This window comes from Diuraphis noxia, unplaced genomic scaffold (assembly GCF_037042655.1).
Source record: "Diuraphis noxia isolate RWA-SAM2 unplaced genomic scaffold, SU_Dnox_SAM2 contig0004, whole genome shotgun sequence".
NCBI classification, from domain to species: domain Eukaryota; kingdom Metazoa; phylum Arthropoda; class Insecta; order Hemiptera; family Aphididae; genus Diuraphis; species Diuraphis noxia.
This window is the reverse complement of record NW_028301714.1, coordinates 42621727-42647237: the sequence shown is the minus strand read 5'-3', so window position 1 is coordinate 42647237 and position 25511 is coordinate 42621727. Positions and strand designations below refer to the sequence as shown.

Genomic DNA, 25511 nt, shown 5'->3' with positions numbered 1-25511 from the left:
AACATTTTTGGGTTACTTGATGACATTTGATATTTTCAATTTAATTTAGTATTTTTCCTATAAATACCGAAATATTTTATATGTCAAAAAAAATGAAAATACAATACATGGTTCCTTATCAGTTATTATAATAGCAGTCCAAAAATATTAAAGATGCATATTATGCATATTATGCAGCACTATTTATTTTATTGAAATTTAATGTTCACGTTTGGACAAAATTAGATATCTAAATGGAAAATTGCGAGTAAATTCAAATGATTTTTACTTTTTTTTCTATATCCTAGTCCCTAGGTTTTGACGATTTGTCAACAATTCTACATTCATAACTTATTTTAATAACGTTAAAAATAATTCGTTACAGCATAGAAATTACTTTTAAAATTTAGCACAATATTTCGTTTATTAGATTAAATAAAATTAACATATTCTTATACTTTTAAGAAGTAGTCAGGTTATTTAAAAATATTTTAACACGTATTTTATTACAAATATTCAAATACTTGTATTCGAATATTTTACAAGACTGAATAGTTACATAAATGTATGTACCGCTATGAATTTTTTTGTTTTTCGAGGAGAAGGAAAGTCGTGCGAATTTTCAAACTAGGTGTGCGAATTCGTGATTTTCCTTTATAGGAGGTGGGCTGGCCAAACTTACGTCAAATTTACCCTCAGCAGATAACGTGTAGCTTGTATACTATATTATAACTTATAAGTTATAACCACAAACTAATATATATACATATACTTAATAATAAGTATTACTTATCCTAGTTTGTAGTTATAACCATAGTAAAATAAATACAGTAGAACCTCTATAGGTTTCAATTCATGTAGTCAAACGTTCTATTATCCAACGATAATAGTATGCTAATTGCCTATCTTTAACGCCTTTTGAACAATTATTATATTATAATATTATATATTTGTATTATATTTTTCTACATTCAATTAATTGTTAGTTACTGATAATAAATGTCTGATTTCTTAAATTTTAATACTGTTCTTATAATTCATAGCTCATGAATAACCAAGTTTTGGGTTAACAATTATTAACAATAATAATAATAAATAAAATACAATTACATATTATTTAAAATTTATTTTAATTACTCAATAATAAGTGATGTCTGATTTTTAATATACACATTTTTAGATTTTTGTATCTATATAATAAAGCTCATAGTTATTACAAACCTATAGTGGATTTATAGACCAGAATTTAGAATGAGTTTAATTAAGATGGCATTTTTACAGGCTAGAGAATCAATATTGTAGGAATTAGTGTAAAGAGAAGAATGCAAATTTTGGTACACAGTTATGTGTAAATAGTGTGTAGGTAACATAGATTTTAATTTATGGTATCTCAGTAAGTGGTGCAAATGCTATTTATGTAGGTATAACATAGGTACCTACCTAATTTTTTATAAGTTTAATTGTATTATTTGATCATGTCTACTAAGTTAAGATCAATTTAATTTCAAGATATAATATAATGTGTATAAATGTATGATTTTATAAAGATGTACAAATTGTTAATTGAATTGAAAGTACTAAAATAATACATATTACATTCATTATTCTCTTAATTTAATAAAATTATAATCACTAAATTACAATATATTATATTTCTTATAATATTGTGTATCTAATATTATATCTATTATAATAGTACAATAGACATAATAATATAAAATTTTACATAAATATAATGTATCATATTTATGATTTATTATATTAATGTATTATAGTTAATAATTTATTTTTATTATACTCATTAATCATATCTGTGAATATTGTGATATATATATATATATATATATATATTATATTATACAATAAAATTTTATCATTCAATGAAAAATGTAAATAAAATATTATTGTTTATGTTTATATGATAACACCGATAACGCTATCAGGTGTGAAAAAAATATAGAAGATAACGTAGGCAATGTGCCAATGATGTATATAGTCACCAACATCTATAATACAACATTGTGTATTTGACATTTGTGTATTAGAAGACTATTAATGTTTAATGTATAACGATGATGAAACGTCAACTTGCAACAATGTCTTGTTCTAATGTTGTTTGTTGGTTGAATGTCTTCTCCTCGCTCCTGCGGATGTTTGGATGTAATTCGTGAATACCTGCTCCGTGAACTGTGAAATATTTGATACATATAATATCTGTGAGACCAGTGTGTTGAAGAATAATAACCATGACGCATCTGTCAAGAGAATTTCCACCACCAGATTATTGTTTAGAGACCGTCGAGAACAAGGTATGTTCACAATAAATTATGTACCTACCTATGTATGCATAAGTCTCAGACAGAAAAAAATAGCTGTGCTGCATAATATGTATTAATCACAAACCCTGCGCTAGAGCTTTTATTATAACAAGCCGCCCCCAAGCTTTTGATAAATATAGTTATGATATTTTTTTTATTCAAAAAATATTTTAGTTTTTATCATAACTTTTAAGTGTTCCTTTTAATCCATCATGGATTTCTTTATTCTAAATGGTAAAAATGTTGATCTTTTATGATCTAAAACAATAAAGCTTATTGAAAATATGTTTTTTTCAAAAATCTTTGTTGATTATATCTAAAATTGAAAATAAACTGACAGGTCGAAATTAAAATACAAAAATATTGGTTCTTTAGATTAATATAAAAATATATTATTAACCTGTATGTAATGTATGTAAGCACTAAGCAATAGTAAGCTTTTTGAAATAATGAGTGGGGTTCATGATAAAAAAATCACCCTATATAAATAATATTGTTTGAATTTCTTTAAATTATTATAGACAGTACAATAGACAATAATTTTTGTACTACTATAGTGTATTGTGTATGGTTAGTAAATACCTTGATTTCCAATGTAATATTTACTTGATTTTTTTAGCTGTATATAAATAGTGATTTTTATGTTGGTAACATAATTATGAAATATTTAACTATAAATGTACAAAAAAAAAAAAAAATGTAAGGATATAAGTTTGAGGAATTAATTAAGAAACCTTCTTCCAGCTTTAAGGACCATTGAGGCCTATGGCTGCTAAACAAATTCTTTTCCAACTGGCACTATCCAGAGCTAATTCATCAATATTGTATATTCGTAGATGTATTAGTTCCTTTTTTCTTTTGTCGTTCTACTTCTGTTTTGAACTTCCAATTAGTTTCCTTCCCCGGGGGATCCAGTTTAGTGTATCATTTGCTTTTTATTTAACCCTAAATACATGACCAAACCAAGCCAGTGTCTTGTGCCATATTTCCCCTATTATATTTGATTTAACGAATAATTCTTGTAGTTCCCTGTTATATCTAATATTGTATACTTGGTATTTATTCTTTTAGATCTGTATATCTTCCTGACAAATTTTCTCTTCATGGTAGCGAGTCTAACTATTTTTAACTCGCTAAGTCCTGGGTCATGTTTTACATGTGTACATTATCACAGGTCTTGCTATTTCTCTGTAGTTGTTCTTTTGATTTTATCGACAGTATTTTCGACTCCATTCAGCCAGAGAGGCCGTAAAACATTTGTTCCTCAATGTAATGTGTTTTTTAATTTCTTAAGTTGTCACTCGTGCTGCTTAAGTTGGTGCCTTGATATTTAAAGTTATTTATTTCCTCAAATATATATTGACCTACCTATAATCCAACTGCCTGTTGTATCTAACATTCGTTCCTGCCGACTCGCCGACACTTAATTTTAAGAATTTTTTGGCTTTGAATGAAACAATTTTTGTGGACATACCTTTAGTAAATTATTATTTATTTTTCATTACTTTTCTCTACTCAATATTTATTTTTGTGTCCTAATGAATTCCATTTTTATTTATTATTAAATAGTTAAGTTAAGTATTGGTTAGAAATTGAAAAATATTTTCTTACAAAACAATTCTATAACATATAAATTACCTAGATTAATAATTGTTATAAAGGATTTTAATTATGTATGATATAGCAGCAATACTCATTGAAATCATTAATTAGGTTATTCAGTCATTTTTTATTTTAAAATAGTAAACATTTTAAAAAGTAATTTTATAAATACAATGTCTTATACCAAAAACAGATGATTTTGACTAAATACAAATTCTATTTTTTGATTTAAAATATTTTGAACAAAGATACCTAGAGCCTAGAGGCTAGTACTCATTTACACCCAGGTTATATATTAATTTTATTTAATATTGTATTTTGTATTCAAACTATTTTTTACTTATATTTGGTTTAGATTATTTAAACATAAGTAAATGTATGTGCGTCTCCATGGAAAAATTAATAGTGTATACAAATTATGCATTACCAGACTATACATTTGCCTATTTTGGTAACTTGATGGTTTTTTCCTTACGTGTTTCAAAGTTTACTGAGAGAAACGATAGTATTTTTCTTAGTAGGTATTATGTAATAATACGTTCTTAACAGTGAACAGGTTAATATACTGCCATACTGGTAGATATAAGTATTACCTATATTTAAAGACTTCATTGGGTAACATTAAAAGTTAGTAAGTAAGTGCGCTTTATACTTAATAACTTACAAATTTATAATTTGATCACCTTTACTTATTGATTGTATTCATATATAAAATATAAATATTTTCTTTTGAAGCAACAAAAAAAAATTGCATAGAATAGGTACTATTCTATTTTATAGAAACGATTGTAACAAATTTAATACATAATGAGTAGGTATAGGGTATAGTAGGTAATCAGTAAAAAAATTTTTTAGACAACATTTGCATCCGATCACAACGATCTGTCTCTATTGGGTACAATTTACCATAAAAAAAAAATTATTCCTGAAATGTATTGCGTGAAATTCACAATTGTTTCCCTTCATTGGGTGCAATTTATGTTTGCTTGAAGCTCAGTGTCGGCCTGGTCCCATGGTCGTGAGGCCGCGAACGCATCCGTATTTGTGTCGAGATGCCCTGATATTACTGTAAATATAATATTTCACTACTTATAAGCATTTTTTTTATCATTTTATGAAATAACATTTTTGGGGGCCCTTCTGATGAAATGCATCCGGGTCCCTTAAGTGCCAGACCGACACTGCTGAAGCCTTGAAACAATTACTAAAATAAAATACTGCCAACTATTCCTCTGAATATAATAATGTCTGCGGATCCTCATAGCGGTGACTGGGTTATACAAACGTAGGAACCGCTGCATTTTGTGTTTTTTATGTTATTTTATACAGGAAAATATATATGAACGAAAATTATTTTAATAGTAACCTACCTATATGATTAACGTAATATAAAAATATATATTTACAAAAGAGAGTTTTGAAATGCATTCTGAATAAAGTGCATAACAATTTTAAATGTTTTACGAGTGTCATGTTACTGTTGTTTTGTTTTCAGTTTTGTTAGTTTCTGTACTTAATTTAAGTTGAGGTGTACTAATTTTAATTTTTTTATATCAGTAATTATAACTTTCAGTTATAATTTTTTTTTTTGAACGATTATTGATTAGAACAAAAATAAATCTGTTAGGTTTTTATGTACACAGATACTAATAAATACGTATACTTAATAATTTAGGCATCGTAAATCTGTGTCAAATTCATATTTTCTTAATTCGACTAAATGTTTTTGTTGTTTTTTTTCTTGGATTTATGTATAATAAAAATCAAAATAATAATCATCTAATCAGTTCTTTGTGATAATATCTGTATAATTTTGTTTGACCTCATAGGCAGTCAGGCCTGTACAATGTACACCTAACCTAATCGTAAAGATCATTTGCTTGATACACTTATTATTAATTTGGTGAATACTAAATAATATACTCATTGATGCACTCTAGTTGATTTTGAAAATCACTTATAAATTTTTTTTTTAATTTTAAAATATAACTTATAATTTAGTTGAAAGTTGTAATCAGAATAGACGTACTTTGGTGATTTACGAATAAAAACTTAAATCATTTATTATAAGTAATGAGTTTATCAATTTTAATTAAAAAATATTTTAAACGTTTAACACTTGTTGACACCACCTGTAAATTTATATTTATATCAGTATTATTCTGTAATTTGAATTTGATGCTCATTTGTTTAAGATTATATCTCTTCAAGTAAAAAATGTTGTATTTTAAACGAATTCTATCAGGATTATTTCAAAGAATGAATTTCAAAGTCAAAATCAAAATTTGGAATATTTTAAATTCTGAGCGTATACAATGATGGGTTTTTTTTTTTGAAAACACATGTTTACCTACATATTTTATAGTAAAAAAAACTATTACAATATTTTATTTCGGTGATGGTCTATAGTTGGTACTTTGTGGGGAACAGTTTCCAAATAAATTAAGGAAAACGGGCATTTTTACATTAAACCAGTTTTAAATTTTCTCCATGATTTATTATTAATAATATTGAAATAAAATTCTCCTATATAATGGTAATAACTATAAGAAAATTTGAACCATTGATCCATTTTTGCTTGATAAAATCAATAAAATATACCTTTGATTTGCATGGTATTTAAAATGTTTTTCTTCAATGTCTTATACCTAGTTATTTATCTTTAGGCTTAATTTTTTTTAAATTTGTGTTAATAATTTGTAAGAAATTCAGTTAATTATTAATTAATTGCCATAGTGCGTTAGGAATGATGACATAGACAATGACACTTTATAAAAGAAAAAATGATTAGTTTGTACATCGCCTTAAGCTTCGAACCTAGTTTAAAATTTACAAGAAAAACATTTTCACGTAAAAAAAATATCAAAAGGAAAATATCCAGAGTAAAATAATTATCCTAAATCAAAAATGTCCGTGGTAAAATTTCTAAAATAAACTGTTCTTGGCGGGATTAATATCGTTATACATATATATATATATATAATATATACGATATACCTAACTAAAAAAGTATTTATTTTATTGATTAAAAGTATGTTAATTAATATTATTAAAAATTGTATTTGTCTACTACTTTATTATATGTATATAACATTTAAAATACAGTTTCTGGTTTTTAGAAAATCAAATAATTTTTAACACATGAACACACATTACTTAGGTATAATGTATATACCTTCAGCCATAAATAAATCATTTAAAAATACTGATTATACTTCTTTCATTATTTTTATACTTAAGGTACCTACGCATATTTTATTTATATTTTCTTGAAAATCGACATTCATGTTTTTTAGTTTGATATCTAAATTTTTTTATATAATTAAAATTAATGCTTTAACTACTTAAATCCCGGTACCTACTGTGTAGGGTGAACGATTGGTCGCAATACGTTTTATATAAGTGGCAAAGCTTTGTTGCTAAAAACCATCCGTGTGGTAACCCATCCGGAAGCTAGTAACACCGGCCCGTACGTACACTCAGATCGTTAATTACAATTTAATTTTATTTTGCTTCTGCTATAATTATAGGGCCGTCGAGAACTTTGGTACGCCCTGGGGCTTATCAATTCCGAGCCCTTTCACTTATAATTTAATGGCGTCGAACACGGTATAAAGGTGTTACAGCGGTCGTATCTTTTTTAAGGGGTGAGTCGAGTCGTGGGTGATGGTTAGGTGTTACCTACTACCGTTGTCCGTTAGGTGGCACCTGTTAAAGTTTAGTTTAATCTACTATTTTAATCATCTACTTAACTATGTGTGTTTCTAATTGCTGCATTTGAATATTTGATTCAAGAAATAAAGCTTTATTCCTCTAACAGATTGTGTAATGAATTAATTTGGTTCAGTATATAGATATTCACTGTATCTTATATGAAAGTTAAATTACAAAATTAGTAATTAACTAAATTATATTTAATTATAAACAACTAATTTATCTATACCCTAATTTTAAATAAATAAATAAATAAATTTATATGTAACTATTAATTGTATAAGTAAAATATAACTGAAATTTAAAATTAATTTAAATTCAATAGTTAGGCTCAATTTGATTTTCAAAATTGGGTAGACTGTAATTTTTAACCCGTGAGGTCTAACTACAGTTTTGATTGACCTGCTCTGATTTTTTTTTTGTGTGGGGGGGGGGGCTACAGACATCCGTAATATCGAAATTAAAAAATAAAGCAAAAATGATTGTAAATTATATAGCGTATAATTTTTATAAAAGTGATTTTTCTACTCGAAAAATTAGTAAAATTTGTTGTCTTCCAAATGTCTCCATTCTAAGCCTGTGCCTATAGGGCCTGTGTGGCTGTGTCTAAATACGCTTCTGACAACGGGCTCCTCCGGGTCTTGGAGCTCTGCCCCCCAGCCCTACCCTCTATTGCTGGCCCTGGCTTTAATCATCCGACAATCTCTTAAAAAACTCGGTTTGTTAAGTAAAACAAATACGCTCAACACCCACTTTTTAAAATTCTATTTCATGGATTACGTAAATTATTTTCAAAGAATTTATTGTGATGATATTTCTTATTTAACTGTCTCCATCATTTACATTTTTCATTACACCCGTCACAGACACCGGACATTACCACAGTGAGTGTTAACTATACAAATGCAATCGATACTTTTTCGTTTAGCTTATATAGGTAGTAAATAGTAGATAGTAGGTACTATTACTTTTTCCTAAGCTGCGTTACTTGCAGTACAAATCATTGGTATTCTTTGATTCGTAAAATGATGTTAACATTTACTGAGTTTTTTTAAAATGTTTAAATTATGTTCAACAATATAAATTATCATTTAGTACTAACATCAGTGCCGTTTAACGCAGACTACGTCAAATGATATACATTTTTCGAGGTAAATGTGGATCGTATTTTAGTTCTGCTGAGTAATTATTGTATACAGGTATAGATATTACTTTTGTCGGTGGTAAAGATCGCACACTTGAGTACACAAACCATGGAGCTTACCTAAATATTAAATTTCAACTAACAATAATTACTTGTACATATTACCTTTGTATATAGTGTACCTATATATACGTTTATATTTCATTGTTTAGTACTAAAGTATTTGCGTGTGGGCGACTGCGTGTGGTTACATTTTGTCAGTTTTCCGACTTTATGTAAACAAAAACACCGGTGGAAATTAAAAAAAAAGACCAATTTACTATGTACTTTTAACACTCGAGTGTATGTCCATATTATACTAGCATATGTACACACACAAGTATATACCCAATAGACCTATACAGGTGTATATATATATATATTTTAATTTGTTGTACTGAACGCTCCTTTAAACTGTCTTTGGTCATAGGTTTGGTCCGCAGTTAAATAGCGAACAGACATACGTGCGGACCGTTTATCATCGTTACTTTAAAATATAAATATCGCGTAACAAAATTCATTTTGTTTTTAATTTTCCTAATTTTCACCTAATACATTAACCAAAAGCTTTGTACCGTTTAATTATTTTAATGTAGTGCAAGTGTTTATTTTATATAAAAAAGTATCTACATTTTGTGTTTGGAGGATTTTCGAATGTTATTATGTTTTAAAATGCAGAGTGAGTTTTAATGTATTTTATATTTAGATATCGTTACGATAAGTTACATGAAAAACACAATTTAACCATTATTTTTTATTTCACATTTGAACTTAAATTTTAAACTTTAAAATTATTGTATTTTAGAGAAGAGGTTCAACTTTTTTTTTTAGATAAAAAATAAAAATAGGTAAAATTAGGAAGCAGCTTACACATAGTTTTATTTACTGGAAGTCATAAATCTTTGTAAAAATATTTTATTATTTATTCTATTTGTATAACCATTGTTCAATCCATGCACTCATTGTAGGTATTTCATGTAGGTTAATACGATTTAATGTAGTTACATATATATTGAAATTAAATGAATGTATATTTTCAGATTAAATCTCTTCTATAAAATATAATACTTTTCTTAGTGATGTTAGCTAGCTGATATTATTTTATATAGTTTTAAATTTTGAATATTGAATTTTATGATACTTTAGTTTCATTAAGTTGAGTGGTATTGGAATTAATTTAGATAAAAGTTCTCGGTTTATACCGACTCATGTTTTTAAACCAAATGTAGGTACATATTATATTTTAATGTTTGTAAAAGTTTAATTTATTTTAATTATACGAGTACTTATTTATTGTAAAATATCAATTTTATACTTAACTATGTATCATATTTTATTTTAATCACATATTCACATCTGATTTACATAGATAAATTTATAAACTATTGTCCAATAGAAAATGCATTACTAACTATAAATAATATCCAATATGAATTTAAAATGTATCATTCAAAATTATAATAGTGTCCACTGTCCACACTGCATGTATTCCAATTTTCGAGTGTCATTAATATTATAAATGTATAATGAATATTTAACTGATTAGATAAAATTGAAGGTAGATTTTGTTGTATTGAATTAATATTTTTTAGAATAATGTACTATAGTCTTCTTAGTGTAGGCATTTTCAAAATGTTTAAGGTATTTCAATGTATCAGACGTTTATATCTAAAATATAATTTAACAATGACACTACTGACATTGTTATTTACCTTAGTTTACTTTTTGCTTTTCAATAATCATAAGAATTTAGAAACTAGTTGAATGAATATTGTGTGCTTATTATTAGTATTATAAATATTAGACTATTTATTAGGTGTTTTGATATTTTACGCATAAACTCTTCTAGAGCAGATAATTTTATTTATTTATTTATATATTAACAGACATAGCCCAATAGTTATAAAAAACACATAAAATAGTAACATTAATAAAATTAAAGTCTGAAAATGGCAGGGTGTTCCAATACACGATTGCATGCCAATCATATCATCCAATCAGTTGGATCATTTCTAACATAGTTAGTATTTTGAATTGGCAGTTTTGTGAAGTATTTTAGTTAAAGTATTCAAACAATTTTTATGTTTTGAATACTATTTTAAATACATTTAGCATGAAGTATTTTCAATGGTATTCTTAGTACTTTTTTTTGTATTAAATATTTATTGTAGGCATTGAATACTTTTGGCTTTTTTTTTCAAATATTTTATTTATTTATTTAAAATTGTTGGTTGATACATATTGTTGCCTACTACAGTAAATCGGTAATAGTTTTATTAATTTTAATTTGTATTCTATGTTAATCAAAGCCCGAAAGTTTGTGAAAAGTAGCTCATTTCAGTACTCGGTAGAGTGAGTATTAAGTGTGGGTGGGGCAACCATGACAAAAAAAGTAACAATATGAGTGATTAAAATTTTGAAAACATAACGTTTTTAAAATGTTAAACATTTATTCAACAAATAAAATAAATAATTATTATTATAAACGTAGGTACTAAACTATGTATCATTGTATCTATTACTACGGTTATATGATGGCATTAAAACGGTTTGAAATTAAACCGTTTTGAAATTCTTAAGCTGCATAATGTGAGTGTTTTAATATTTAAAACGGTTTTTAAAATGTAAACCATTTTAACGCCATCATATAAACATAGTATATTATATTATGTTAGTTAAAAACCAACTTTAAAAAACCAAAAGTATTTAAAAAGTAGTATCTTAAATCCTTTTTATTTTAAATAGTTCCACATACGGAGTTCAAAGTATTAAAGGAGTACCTACATGTTTTATTGTATAGAGAATAAGCTATATAATGTGAACATATTTTGTGTTATCTTTAAGTCTACTTTTTTGTTTACTTAAATCAACATAATTATAAGGTAGGTGCCTGACCGTAGTGGAATACAATACATTGTGCATCGTTGATACAGATATGAAAATAATTGATAAAACCTCCCTTAAAAATGTTAAAATTACATTTATACACAAATTGAATAATATCATTTTTAAACATGTTACACGTTGTCATAGAGGGAAATCTAAATAATTTTTAATATGGCATAAGCTAAGTATTTTAAATTGTAACTAAATGTTATGCATTATACCTGCAAATTGAACGCATTAAGCATTAATTATTCTACTTAACTTATTTATCATTACCATTATTAGTATAAAAGTAGATATTTATTTTGAATGTAATTTAAACGATTTTTTGAATTATACAAGTAATAATAATTGTTACTTATGTAATTGTATATTACTTACCAAATGGAAAATATATTAGTATTACTTACAAATCATAATAATTAGTATTATGAATTAATTTTTAAAAGATACTGTAGAAATTATGGAAATTTTTGTTAATATGGCAAAGGTTTAATTTAATCTTCTCATGATGGCCTTTGATTTTGTTTCTGCAGTGAAAATATACTAATTGTTCAAAAAAAAATTGCCTGTTAATTGATTTATTAGCTAGTATTCATAACACAAGATATTTTATATTAAAGAAGTAATTTATAGAAATAATTTCCTTAAATTATATATAATTAAAGATACAAATTATCAATTAATTTTGTAATCTTGTTAATAAGTATACATTATTAAATTATTTAATACATTTTTTCAAACTTCAAAATTTTGGTAATACTTATAGGTGTTTCTGTGGAAAAATTTTAAACTGGCATAATTTTTGATTTGAAACTATTTGAATATCGGTTCGTTGATTTATATCCAATTAATGCATATTGCGTAATATATTATACAATGTTAAATGTTAATATTAATGTCTGATATTCGTATGTATATTTTTATTTAAATTTTGATTCTATTGACCTTAGGAAAGGGCAGTAAAATTTGTATCAACTCTCTGTTAATTGTGCACTTGTGCTTGCAGTGGTCAAATTTCATATAAAATAGATAATTATTATTTTTTTACAATCAAATTACTATGAAAATGTATGTATACACAAAATTAGTGATGATTGATAAACAAACATAGGAAACCTGATTGCCACCTCATGCAGAATAAAGTGATGTATTTATCTATGTTGTAAATTTAAACATGGCTATTAACCATATTATGCATTTTTTTTCTATTTATTGTTATATTTATGATTCAATTAAATAATACTGAAATTGGTGATTCTATGAAACACTTTTTAATCAACAAATAAGTATAAATTAACTATATCATGGCTTCTTTTAAGTCAATCTAGTTTACATTAATTTATTAATTATTGTTTACTAGATTTAAATTAATACTTTTCTTGGCTATGTACTCATATCCAGAATGAACAAATTTAACCTTTTTTTTCATCATTTTCAATGTATTGGTTTTATGACGGTCTGTGTGTATTTAAATTTTTTATTCAAATATACCTTTTGGAGCATTAAAAATGTTTCTATTTTTGACTTTGAAGGTGGTTGCTGATAGAAAAATGGATCTAGTTGATACTTTAATAAAATATTTCTTTTACTTTTAGAAATAATCCGGAAAACCAAAAGAAATTTTTCATGAAATAAATTATTATGGAGACTTAAAATTTCCATTAAAAATTAGTGTTAGCATTTCCTATATGTGGCATAATTAAAAAAAAAATTTTTATGCTTTAAAAAAACACACATGATTGTTAAACCAATATCATTGACATTGCTAAGAATCTATAATACAAAATTAAATTTTTACTATTTCTGTGTTAATAGCTTATGTAAAGTTATATTGCTGTACTAACTGGTTGACATACAAATATACTATTATTATAAATGATTTACTGCTGTTAGTAAAAATCGAGGTGCGTTCACCATGAAAGCAATTTGTCCACTGTGTTCATGACAAATTGATTTTATTATATGGAAATAAAAATTTGCAATTGAATCCATCAAAATCGCAAAAACTCACATTCCAAGTAATATTCTTCTACTAAAATCTAATCCTACATTAAAAATGGAATAGTTATAGTTAAAAAATCGAACTTTATTAAAAATTAAATTAATATTTTAGCTTATTTAGAGTTGACAGATAAAGCATACAGAATAGTTAAATGTTCTTTCTTTCTCACATTATGTAAAGTACAAAACTGTGTTTATATTTTGTATTTGTGTTTTCTTATTAAAGAATACACATTGGTATATTTTCAAATATGCATTTGACTTAATGATGATAAAATTATTATTATACTTACGTATATATTATAATTATATAGAGTAATTCAAGTTTGAGACTTATAATTTATTAATGTCATGGAGCTGTAGTCAAATAATATTTATTATCTGTTGGTTATAGTCTTATAGATCAATTATGACAAATTTATAATTTCCAGGCATGTACACAGAACAAAATTTGGGGGGCGTTTCAAAATATAGCAATACAAATTGTGCAGCAACATAATAAAACAATTTCTTCCATTTTATTCATTATTTTTAATGTAACTATTACTATGGTAAATATCAAAATTGTATGTAGGTATGTCATTTGTTCAGAAGTAAGTATATAAGAATATTACTATATTAGGAAAATATTTTCGGTTTTTGGGGTTCAATCCCTCCCCTGTATACATGCCTGATGATTTCCATGCATAAAACATAAACATAACTTTTAATTTGTAATTTCAACTAAGTTCAAATTTTACTATAAGGTTTTTATTTTTATGTAAACAAAGTTAATTACATAGTTCACTGTATCTAGTACCAATAGTTGATTTCTATAGATAATAGATGTATAAAGTAAGATAAGGGATTAAAATAAAACACCATAATGTCTTGAAAGTATGTTGGTTGCAATAAAAATCATAAAATCATGGGAGTAGAATGTACTCTTTTAGTCACTGTGATGGGTATAAATCTAATGTTAACTAGTGCATAACACTAAACTTTATTTCAATTCCAGTAAAAACAACTGATGAAGAAACTTGTATTCAATATTAAAGTTTTAGGAAGGTATTATAATCAAAAATTTACTTTTACCATTTTACTATTCCAAATTAGTAGATAGATCTGATTTGCTACCAAAAACCACCCTCACTTATTAAAAATAAAGCTTTTTTTCCCAAAAAACTTCCACTTATACCTCATACAATTTATCACTATAATTAGTTTTTGTAGATACCAAACTATTGTATAGATTGTTTTGTTTCTCATTTATTTTTATTACCTATAGAACAAATAAAAATAAAACTATCTTAGCGCATCATTATAAAGCAAATATATTTATGTCCCATCTAAAATCACAAATGACAGGATTATGATAACTATATATATATTCTGATTTAAAATGTTTAATAATTATTATACTGGCATATAGGTGCACCACAATAGTATTTAAAGTAATGTATAACATTTAAATAAAATATTATGAATATAAATGACTCAAGACCATTTATTTATATATGACATTATTATAATTGAATTGTTTTATTATTATTACTATGAAAAATTCAAGTCAAGATTATTGTAATTTTGACAAAACATTATTTTTTTCAAATGTTTTGAATAATACGTTGTTAACTTTAAACTTTTTAATATTTATAAAAGGCAATGTCATGAATTTAATATTAAACTTGAATACTCAATCATTAATTAATCATAAAATTAGCTGTGGATATAATTTATTTATTCCTAGAATCATTAATATTGAACATTATAATATGAGCGAGAGCAATGCCTTCCTTTGTAACAATTGAAATAGAATTATAATTACATTAATTTTTCTTTGAATAAAATATAAGTAAATCATAAAACTCTTTAGATTTTAAAAAAAAGTTACAACTAAACATACTTTACACATATAATTATTATATAAATGTACTAAAATAGTTAGTTTTTTTTTAAATTGAGTTAATGTTGATCAATTATATGCAGTTGCATAACATGAGGTAGATTGTGTTTTTAAATATGCAAATAATTACACTTGTATATAATTATAATAATTGTAGAATATAAATAATATTTATTTAGTTTTAACCTAACCTATTTTAAACTGATTTCATTTCTTTTGAATTAAATTAATAAATTAGATTTTTATAAATATTTAATTTAAATATAATGTCTACCTAATTAGTCTTGTTGTCTTGCCTAAAAATAATTTAAGCCGCAAGGAGCAAAAACTTAAGTTTAGAAGTTATTGTAAATACATAAAGTCTACAGGTTTCATATAATTTTCATAATTTTGTAAACTGTTCCGTCCGTTATTGTACGTCCCAAAATTTGATGTTTGGTCAAAATTTAAATGACATTGGTTATTCAAACTTCAAACAATTGTAAATAAATTACTATTATTAAAATTTAATCGTTCTTTCTATGCAATGATTTGTCATTGAATTAAACATTAACGCATTAATTACAGCGACTTGTTTAATGATGTAGTACACTCACCACTTGACACCTATGTTACAGCAAAGCTGTACATACCTTCATGCCAACTTTTTTTTAAATCTATATTTTATTCATCAATGTTAAATGCATTGTTGAGTATTGATATTTCGACTTAGTGTTTTTATGAAGGGTTTATTTTGGTAGTAAAATCTATATTCCAAAATTGTCTGCAGCTGTCAGCTTGCCATAGCTTTGTTTTATGACCATGTCTGGGCATGCCTGGCTCAAGCGTTTAAAGATGACTTAGCAAATTTAAGTTTTATCGTTCTTTACATGTTAATACGTCACATATTTTTAAATTCCTCCCTGCTCAATATATTATATCGTGTGTATTATTTTAAAAATAAAAAGTTTTATTCTAAAATAGGAATTCTTAGTGGCATAAAAAAATTTTATTGACGACAAGTCCCCTCAATGATTTTGGCAGTTGGCGGGCTTGTAATTTTCTACATAATACTGTTTTATATATTTTATCCTCCTGTGACATTCTGAACTAATACACGACTCTGTATAATCATCTTAATAATTACATATTAATATTCTCGTGTACACCCGATGAATGGTAATGATATAATTTTAATATGATCTCGACAATCGATCTACTAACAAAAAAAACAAGTCGTACAGTGTCAATAAATCCAGTTTACATGAAAAAAAAATATTGTCTTGAAATAACTCGTAAAAACCTTATAACAGACACGCGCAGAAAGATGGTACCATGTGCTTTTGGAACCTGGTGACCATGGGGCCCCGACGTCAATGGCAGCGGTTCTGCGAAACGAAACACCGACAACACAGCTGTACGGGAAGCGACGGCGACGAAATCGCTCTTCATCAACAGGTAAAACATAATAAATAAATTAAACCTTTTATAGGACGAGGAATTAAATTGGTACAATGTTTATTTAAACATATTAATGATGAAGTATGCGGGTTGTTAACTATCGTAGTTTATATTATCACAGGTTAATTTATTTCGTTGTCTTAAAATAAATATAATAATCCTCTTCTTGTGTACACAATTATCCGGATTATATGGATTTATCACTGATATAGTGATTGTGATATGCAATTAATTAAAAGTTATCTATTCAATAATAGTTAAACACACTATATATTTTACGGCCTACAACTTACAAGTATATATTTAGGACATTATGATATAATTTCTGCTATAATTTGTACTTAAATGTAAAAATATGATATTAATATTGTTTAAGAGTAGGCCGTATTATAATTTGTAGGTAACACCATAACCTACGATTGATTTATTGTTGTATTATCAATTAAATATTAAATATTTTCATTCTCTGCTATTAGATAAGTTTCATAATATTTTAAGCATCGTCGTCCGGATTTCGTATAGGTGTTTATTGCACACCACTTCACCTACCCGTCTATATGTATTAATATTTGTGTATTATTATATTACCCATATCTCATACTTATATTCCCTCAGCCGTCCAAATATAGTATGATATATTGTGATTTTTACATGCCTATGTAATAAAATTTTATAGATTATAATTTATAAGTTATAATTTATAACTTTATAAGATATAATATTATATGAGTACGATTTACACTTCACTTTAAACCATATAGATTTATACCTATGACTAGTGATCGGATTTTAATTAAATATTGAATGAACACGGACTCTCTTCTTCTCTGAAGCGTCACAATAATTAATTGGCCGAAACTCGGATAAGTATATAAAATAATAATTAACCTATTCAAATTAATTATATTTTGCATATAGACTACTATTTTTTAACCTGGTGGATTGATCCTAGACGCATCATTCTGCAAAGAAACATTGTTCCTTAAAATGTTATTCGTGTGAACCTTATTGTAGTAATGTAACTTCTATGTTATAATTCGTCCCGTAATATATTTTTTTATATTCGGATTATATAACTTCATACCGTGTTGTAAAAGTTTAAGTAGGTATATTTAGATTTAATATCTCTGTTACGTCTGTTCTTTTTTGAATCTCTATAATATACTTCGATGTTACGTCAACTGTCAATTGGATTTCGTCTGAACCGCCACTTTTGCAGGCCATAATACTGAGTGCCAAATTAAACTATTTTTTTTTTTTTTTTTTTTTTTTTGATCAATAACTTATTGAGATATGGTTATATAATATGTAATTATATATTTGTCAGTAGTAATTTTGTATTAGATTAATGATTATTTAATTTTAATTTGGCCAATCTTGATTTATTGATCAATGATTAATAATTAATTTACATTATAGTTTATATGTATAGTTACATAGATAAATATTAAAATATGATATTTAAAAGATTGTTTACAGTAATAGTTTATTATCGAATGAAAAAAGTTATTTAGTTAGCGGGAAAGAAAAAAACAATAGTTGGTTTTATAAGAAAATTTAGTATTCTCGCGATGGCTTTCTCAATATTTTTCGAACATCAATATTTAAATACCTAGAGATTGACTACTGACATAAAATATAACGTTACCTTACATTTATTTCATAGATGAATATTATATCTATTATCTGTTATAAAACAACGAATTTTTGTTAAAGCTAATAAAGTAATAACCTATGTAGTTGATGCTTAACTAACAAATAAAGAAAAAAAAAAAATCTATTGGAATTATAAAACAGATGTGAGCGTTTGTTACATATCTACTTACATCACTCTCATAACGTTTTTCATCATATTTCATCAACGTTTATCTTAAGTATTACGTTATTGACTATTATACATCATTTTAAAACAACATAAAATTAAAATACTAATTCCTGAAATTTTTTTATTCTGAATGTTATTAGTTCTGGTAAATTCTGGATCAGCCTGTCATTGAGTATTGAGTAATAATATAATATTATTATTGCAGTGTAACTATTAATTGATAAAAGTAAATTTATTGAGTTTTCGAAAATATCTCTTAAAATCAAGAATATTAAGACTACAGAATATTAATTAAGATATAGAAAGCTATAGGTACTCGTATTCTATTTGATTAATATCCCGTATACCCCAATCCACATGTGTTTTTAACGCCAACGTTTATTGTCGATTTTGTGCTCAAAAGTAGTCATCTATGATGTTCCCACACAAAATCATTTATTAATACTGAAATATTACTATCCAATAATATTATTTATTATAGGTCCATCCGCTTAAACAGCAATCTGGTGAGTCCAGTGGCGTATTCATGGTGTGGCCGGTGTGAGTGTGTGGGGTAGTGTCGCCGTAGTGAGTATAGGGAGGTGTACTAGGTACGAAAATTACTAAATAATAATAATAATATCATTAATAAATCATTTTTAAAAAATGCACCCCCCCCCCCCCATTAAAAATATATAATATTATTATTATTGTTTTATCGTACCAACACAGAAATTGTACAGCATTAGTAAAGTTTTCCAATCTCGAATCTCTGATCCGATCTTTTTGTTTATTATAATGAATGTACACATAATATCATATATTATATATATATTATTTAGTATGTTGTATACAGTAATTATTTATTGATATATTTTATTATATTTAATTTGTTGGCGAGCAGAGTGCGATCCGTCGTCCACATGCTCATGCGGCAAATATTATACTTAATAATTTGTATACCTACTATAATCGATGCATTTTACACACTACACGCAGGTATCTTGTTTGCAATTATTTGAGACACACCACTTACGATTTAAAAACCATGACATTAAAACGTATAAGTTTATATATAGGTGCTCATACTACGCATCTGATCTGTCGGTAAACACGTTTTTCAAAAAAACCACTTACAATTAATTATTTTTTATGTATTGCGTCGCGTACCTACTATACCAGTTATTGTTCATACAAAAACACTTTTGATGACGTTCTCGTACATAACAGGGTAGTAAAATTATATTAGTTGCATAAAAAGTATAGAATTTTGGAAGTTTTCATTTTATTTTTATTTTCTTCAAACGGCCTGGGGTTTTATTATTTAAACGACCCCAAGGTTTATATATATATGTTTTACATACTAGATATAAAATTATATATACTTTACACGTTGGTGAAGTCACTTCCAATGAGGTGGCTCCTTTACCTTAATCTAAAATCTTTAATTTAATCATATGGTTTCAGACGCTTAAGACGTCTAATGTCACTGGAGTTATCCGATAATTGAATGGCCTTTGGATTGACATGGTGATACATCCTCTTCTCGTGCCTTGCGAGCAAACTTTTAGATTTCGTCTACACGGTATAAGCAGCATCATATCACGGATGAATTACGTTATTTCTTTCGAACCGGTAGACTGCAGTGATGGCCCGAAATGTGCGATATTTTGACAGCGTTATATTAAATCAATATTAGACTTATTGACACCACCCCACAGTTCAATTCCGTAAATCCAAATAGGTATTATAATAGCTACGTATAGTAAATGTTTGTTTTCGATGGTTAACTCAAAGTTGGGTCCGACTAAACAATACAGTTTTCGATTTTTTTCTTGTTCAGAAGTTTCAGCGCTACTGCGGGCTGAGTCCTCACTCCTCTCGAAGACTAATTTGTTTTGATGCAACATTTTAAACGAAAACATAATGCCACATATTACATATTATATTATGCGTTTAATACACAATATAACATAAACGTTATGTTCACACTGTATAATATTATAATATTTTATTGCAACGAAAATAATAATTAATATCGGTCATCGGGGGATCAAGTTTTATAGTATTATATTTATACAGGTTACAGGTAATAGCTGTTATATAGCTAGATAGTATCTATATTCTATAGTCTACACACTCTACACGTATACATAAATATGTAATAATATTATTATGGTGTTGGAGTATACAGACATTTGTTGTAAAGACACTCTCGGCGTATGACGTCAATACTGACCTTAAATGACATATGCGGTCGACATAGCAGTCTCCTTCTCCATCCGTTTGTCCTGTGGCCGTCACTGCATTGTGTTTGATAATAAATAATATTATATATAAAATATCGGACGAGGGGCATACTTGTATAGTTGTGTGAACGAGTGTGTATGCGGGTACAACGTAGGTATAATATGTTCCATTCTACCTATATCACACACTTGCGTTTGAGAGTGTGATATTCGTACTTTGTTGTTTACTTGTTTCATAAGATATAATAATTGATATTATAATAATATGATATAGGTGTAATATTATAATAGCAGTCTTGTATGCTCCACGATCGTGTTTTGTATATTACTTACGGTGATATTGCTCATATAATTATTAATTATATAATATTATAATGTGTCTACTTATTTATTATTATTATTTTTTAAATTAATTAACCTGCGGCAACATATAGGCTATTGGGTGTTATCAATTATTGTGATATGCCATTATGATGGTACTGTATTGTTGACCAATTCGTTGTTTATACAAAATGTATAATATTAATGCCATTTATGAACTAATTCGGTCCGTTGTAATCATCGTTTCTCACGTGCCAATTTCATTTTCATGTCAGCACTAGGTACTTTTCGGTCTTAGCTAACCACCCTTGTAATAATATTAAACATTAATTTACCATCAATATAATAAAATTTAGTTTAAAGCGCTGGATATCGGATTATGAAAATTTTGTACAATATGGTTTTATAGACTTTCAGTAGAATTACGCATATTTTTGTGACATAGATGTTAATAAAATTACTCTATTCCCAAAAATCTATACCGTTTACAGAAACTATAGTTCAGATCATTACCAGCTCGTATTTACATGTTTACCTCACCTTATAACGCCCCCCCAGCCTAACTGAGCCCAGTAAAATTAAAGGATCATTAGCTCTCGATTGATATACGTTAAATGTTTTGTGATTGTTCATGCAATGCAGCGTCTAACCCTAAATATAATTTTGATAAACGTACATATACAATAAATTTGGTTCTTCGATAATTGTTATTATTTTTGAAAGCATACCACGATTACTTCAATCAATAGTAACATATTTCTGATTTATTTCACTTTAATAATACGTAATAAATATAGGTATTATATATTTTAATATAATAATAATATGTACTTGGTTTACGTCATAATAATACTATTATATTATGTTGAGTAATGAGTTTAATTATTTTAATGACGATAAGTAGTTATTCCATAGTATACATAGACAACAGTTAACAATCGTTGTTGATCATTTATATTTCAATTTTCTTAGAATATATTTTTAAATAAAACATCGAAGTACAATAAATTTGTATAAATAACATGTTAAATGAAAATATAATTGTATGATGATAGGTATAATACTTGCTAATACGTTTGAATAAACATACCAATAATCATGTTTTCATTTCAACAAATAAATATATTTTAAATAATAATGTTTTCATTTCTTATAGTAGGTACTTATTATAGCAAGGTGCACTTACAACTAGTGAAAAATGAACATCATAATATTAATGTTTATAATGTTCTCCGTTTGGGCAGGAAATATGAATACATTTGACAATAACAATGAATATTATAATACAATATTATGCACACTGTGCTATATGTATTCTCTTAAACTACTGAAGTATGCGATATGTAACTGAATATTTTTGAAAGTTTATCACTATCACGCTCACGCATTCACACAGATTTTTTTTATCAACCCATTTTACATAGTTTTTTCTACGCTAAAATGGACTTCAAAATTAGATTCTCAAAATTAGTTTTTAATACTTATAGTATACGACCTGCTTCAAATATCAAAATATCACCTAATGACTTATACTTCAAAAATAAGAAGTTAACTTTAATATATTATATCCTTAAAAAACGCAGTGTAGGCATATCACACCAGAAACCCTTATAATTTATTATAAAATTGTCATTGTTATATATTTTTTTATACTTATTTGCTGCGGTTTATTTAATTGGACGAATATAGTTACATTTTAAATTATAATATATTACTATATATTTTAACTTTTTATTGGGATGAAATAGTTTTAATCTAGACAACTTACTATAGTGTGAACACTTTTTAATAATATAATTTTAATTGTTATTATATTATCATAGAAATATTTTACAAGCTGAAATAATATTCTAAAAAGCTTACTTTAAATTAAATATGGACTTTAACTTAAAATGATTGATTTAGGGGGGAAATAATCGAGAAAGATTTTCGAGGTAAATTAAAAATTCACAGTCAAAATATTATTGAATTATTTTGGTAACAAGCAACAGAAAATCCGAGTGTTATAAATATTATAATAATGCATATATTTTATATACTATAAAGTATAAATATTATATTTGAGTAGAATAAAAAATGAATTTATATATTAAGTATATCGTCTCAGTAACGTGGATTTAAGGGTTCAAATAAAGTCTGCAAATCCATAAGAGGGGCCTCTTAAAAATGTATCAGCTAGTGATATACTTTTTTGTTATTATTAATCTAACTTAACCAAACAATAGTAAACGATATTGCAGTTTGAAATATAAACTAAATTTATTTTATCGTGTTCAAAAATATTAACAATGTTTATGATTTTGGTGAACCGGAGAGAGGGAGGTGGTCACGAAGCTGTTTAAAATGTTCAATTTTATTATTTTGTATGCAAGTTTTTTATTTAGCTATGCACTCGTATAATATGTAAATATATAAAATTTCTGTAAAAATATATTGTTTAATATTGGTTAATTGGTGTGGTTTCGAGTCGTCTATTTATTTTGTATGCACTTGTGAATTATGATTTAACCCTACTAAAACGTCTTATTTTGGAAAATTGTTTTGCTGCTGTATTATTGTATTGCAGTTTTTCTAGTAAACTGAGGGTTTGTAGGTATTAGTTTCTAATGAATTAAAATTCAAAATATAGATTGGAATGTTTCCATTAGGCTGTGATGAAATAATGGTTTTCCTACGTCACTATTAAGTTAGTATTGTGAAATTAAAATAAAAAGTTTCTACTTAATCGATCCTTCTGCAGTTGAACCTTTTTATTTTTATAATGAACAGAAAAACAACTTTTATGATCTAATAAAACAACATAGACATTTTTAATGATACCTCTTATTAGTATTTTATCATATATTTTTATTTCTTTGTTCTTGTAACCTTTTTTTTTATTCTTTTGATGATTTTATTTTAATATAACCATTAACCATTGTATACCTATTTCATAGAAGCCTAATGATGTTTTAATACTTTTAATTAATATAAAAGTTATATTGATATCTTAAATGATTTTATAGTGTATACATTTTATTATTTGTTGATTTTTCAATATAAGCACAAATTTTATTGGTCGAATTTGCGTAAACGCAAAATTATTATTGTTCTTAACTGGAATATTGTTTAATTATGTTTTTAAATAATTAACTCTTGTACGCTAAATAGCTGCTTCACTTATAAGAAAATATAATTATAAGCTAGCTACGTAATAAAAAAAATATCACTTAGCAGTAAATACCCAAGGTGATATAATAAAATAATAAATTGTCTTATATGAATGGTAAAAATTATAACACTTTACAAGATAAACTGCTAGTAAGGTAAACAAATGAAAGGAATTTTAATTTATGAACAAGACTGTTAAACATAGGTGTATAATATATCATAACAATAAGTATATATATATATATATGGGTATGTACCTATTAATATATATATTAATGTTAAATCCAAAAAGATATTATCCTCCTTTTGATTTCCTGATTTTTCTATTGAGGTTTATAGATCAGTACCTAAGTTAAATTGCGTATCTATGACGTTTTAAACTGTAGATACAACAAATAAATATAAAGTATGGACTTAATAAGAAACTATACTATTGGCTGAACAGGAAAATTACATTCAAACACGGAAACTACCGTTTGTATATACGTATATACGTAATACACATTACATAAATTAGTAATATATAGTTCGCAAGATCTCGTTGTGTGACCAATAAAGCAAAATTTGTTTAAAAAAGACTTAAATAATAATTGCAATAAACTAATATTAAAATGAACGATCCAGTCTGGATACTTATCATTTTTTTTTTTTAGTTCTATTAATATGCAAACATGTGTAAAAAAAAATGTGCGTAATTATAATGATGAGTTTTATTTTATAAATTAACCCTGGTGAACATATAGACCCATTGGATGGTTATTCTTAGTAGGTTTTTAACTGTGGGGTTTGGTACTGACGTACCACGTCATATAATATAACACATGTATGTGTGGCAAGGTTTTTGTTACTAAGAACCCGGGTGGTCACCCATCCGGGAACTAGTTAGAGCCACACCACCCGTGTGTACTATCAATCATATTACGTGATTGATTGCAACAACCGCTCCACACCGAGCCACATAATAATAGTTGACTCA

The 25511-nt window shown here is 26.2% G+C and overlaps 1 protein-coding gene across 3 annotated transcripts in view; it reads left to right on the top strand.

The window, feature by feature from the left end:
• The first annotated feature begins 1964 nt into the window (after nucleotides 1-1964).
• The window catches only part of IP3K1 (inositol-trisphosphate 3-kinase-like protein), a 79445-nt gene continuing 55898 nt past the window's right edge, over nucleotides 1965-25511 (top strand). Inside the window, exons 1-2 of one of the 3 annotated variants that reach the window (XM_015513366.2) lie at nucleotides 1965-2288; nucleotides 16864-17008. In XM_015513366.2, the coding sequence (XP_015368852.1) occupies nucleotides 16886-17008 (123 nt within the window). In that variant the 5' untranslated portion in view covers nucleotides 1965-2288; nucleotides 16864-16885. Of the gene's footprint in view, nucleotides 2289-9299; nucleotides 9476-16863; nucleotides 17009-25511 lie in introns of those variants that run through there. The other 2 variants (XM_015513367.2, XM_015513369.2) reach the window with 2 other exon arrangements.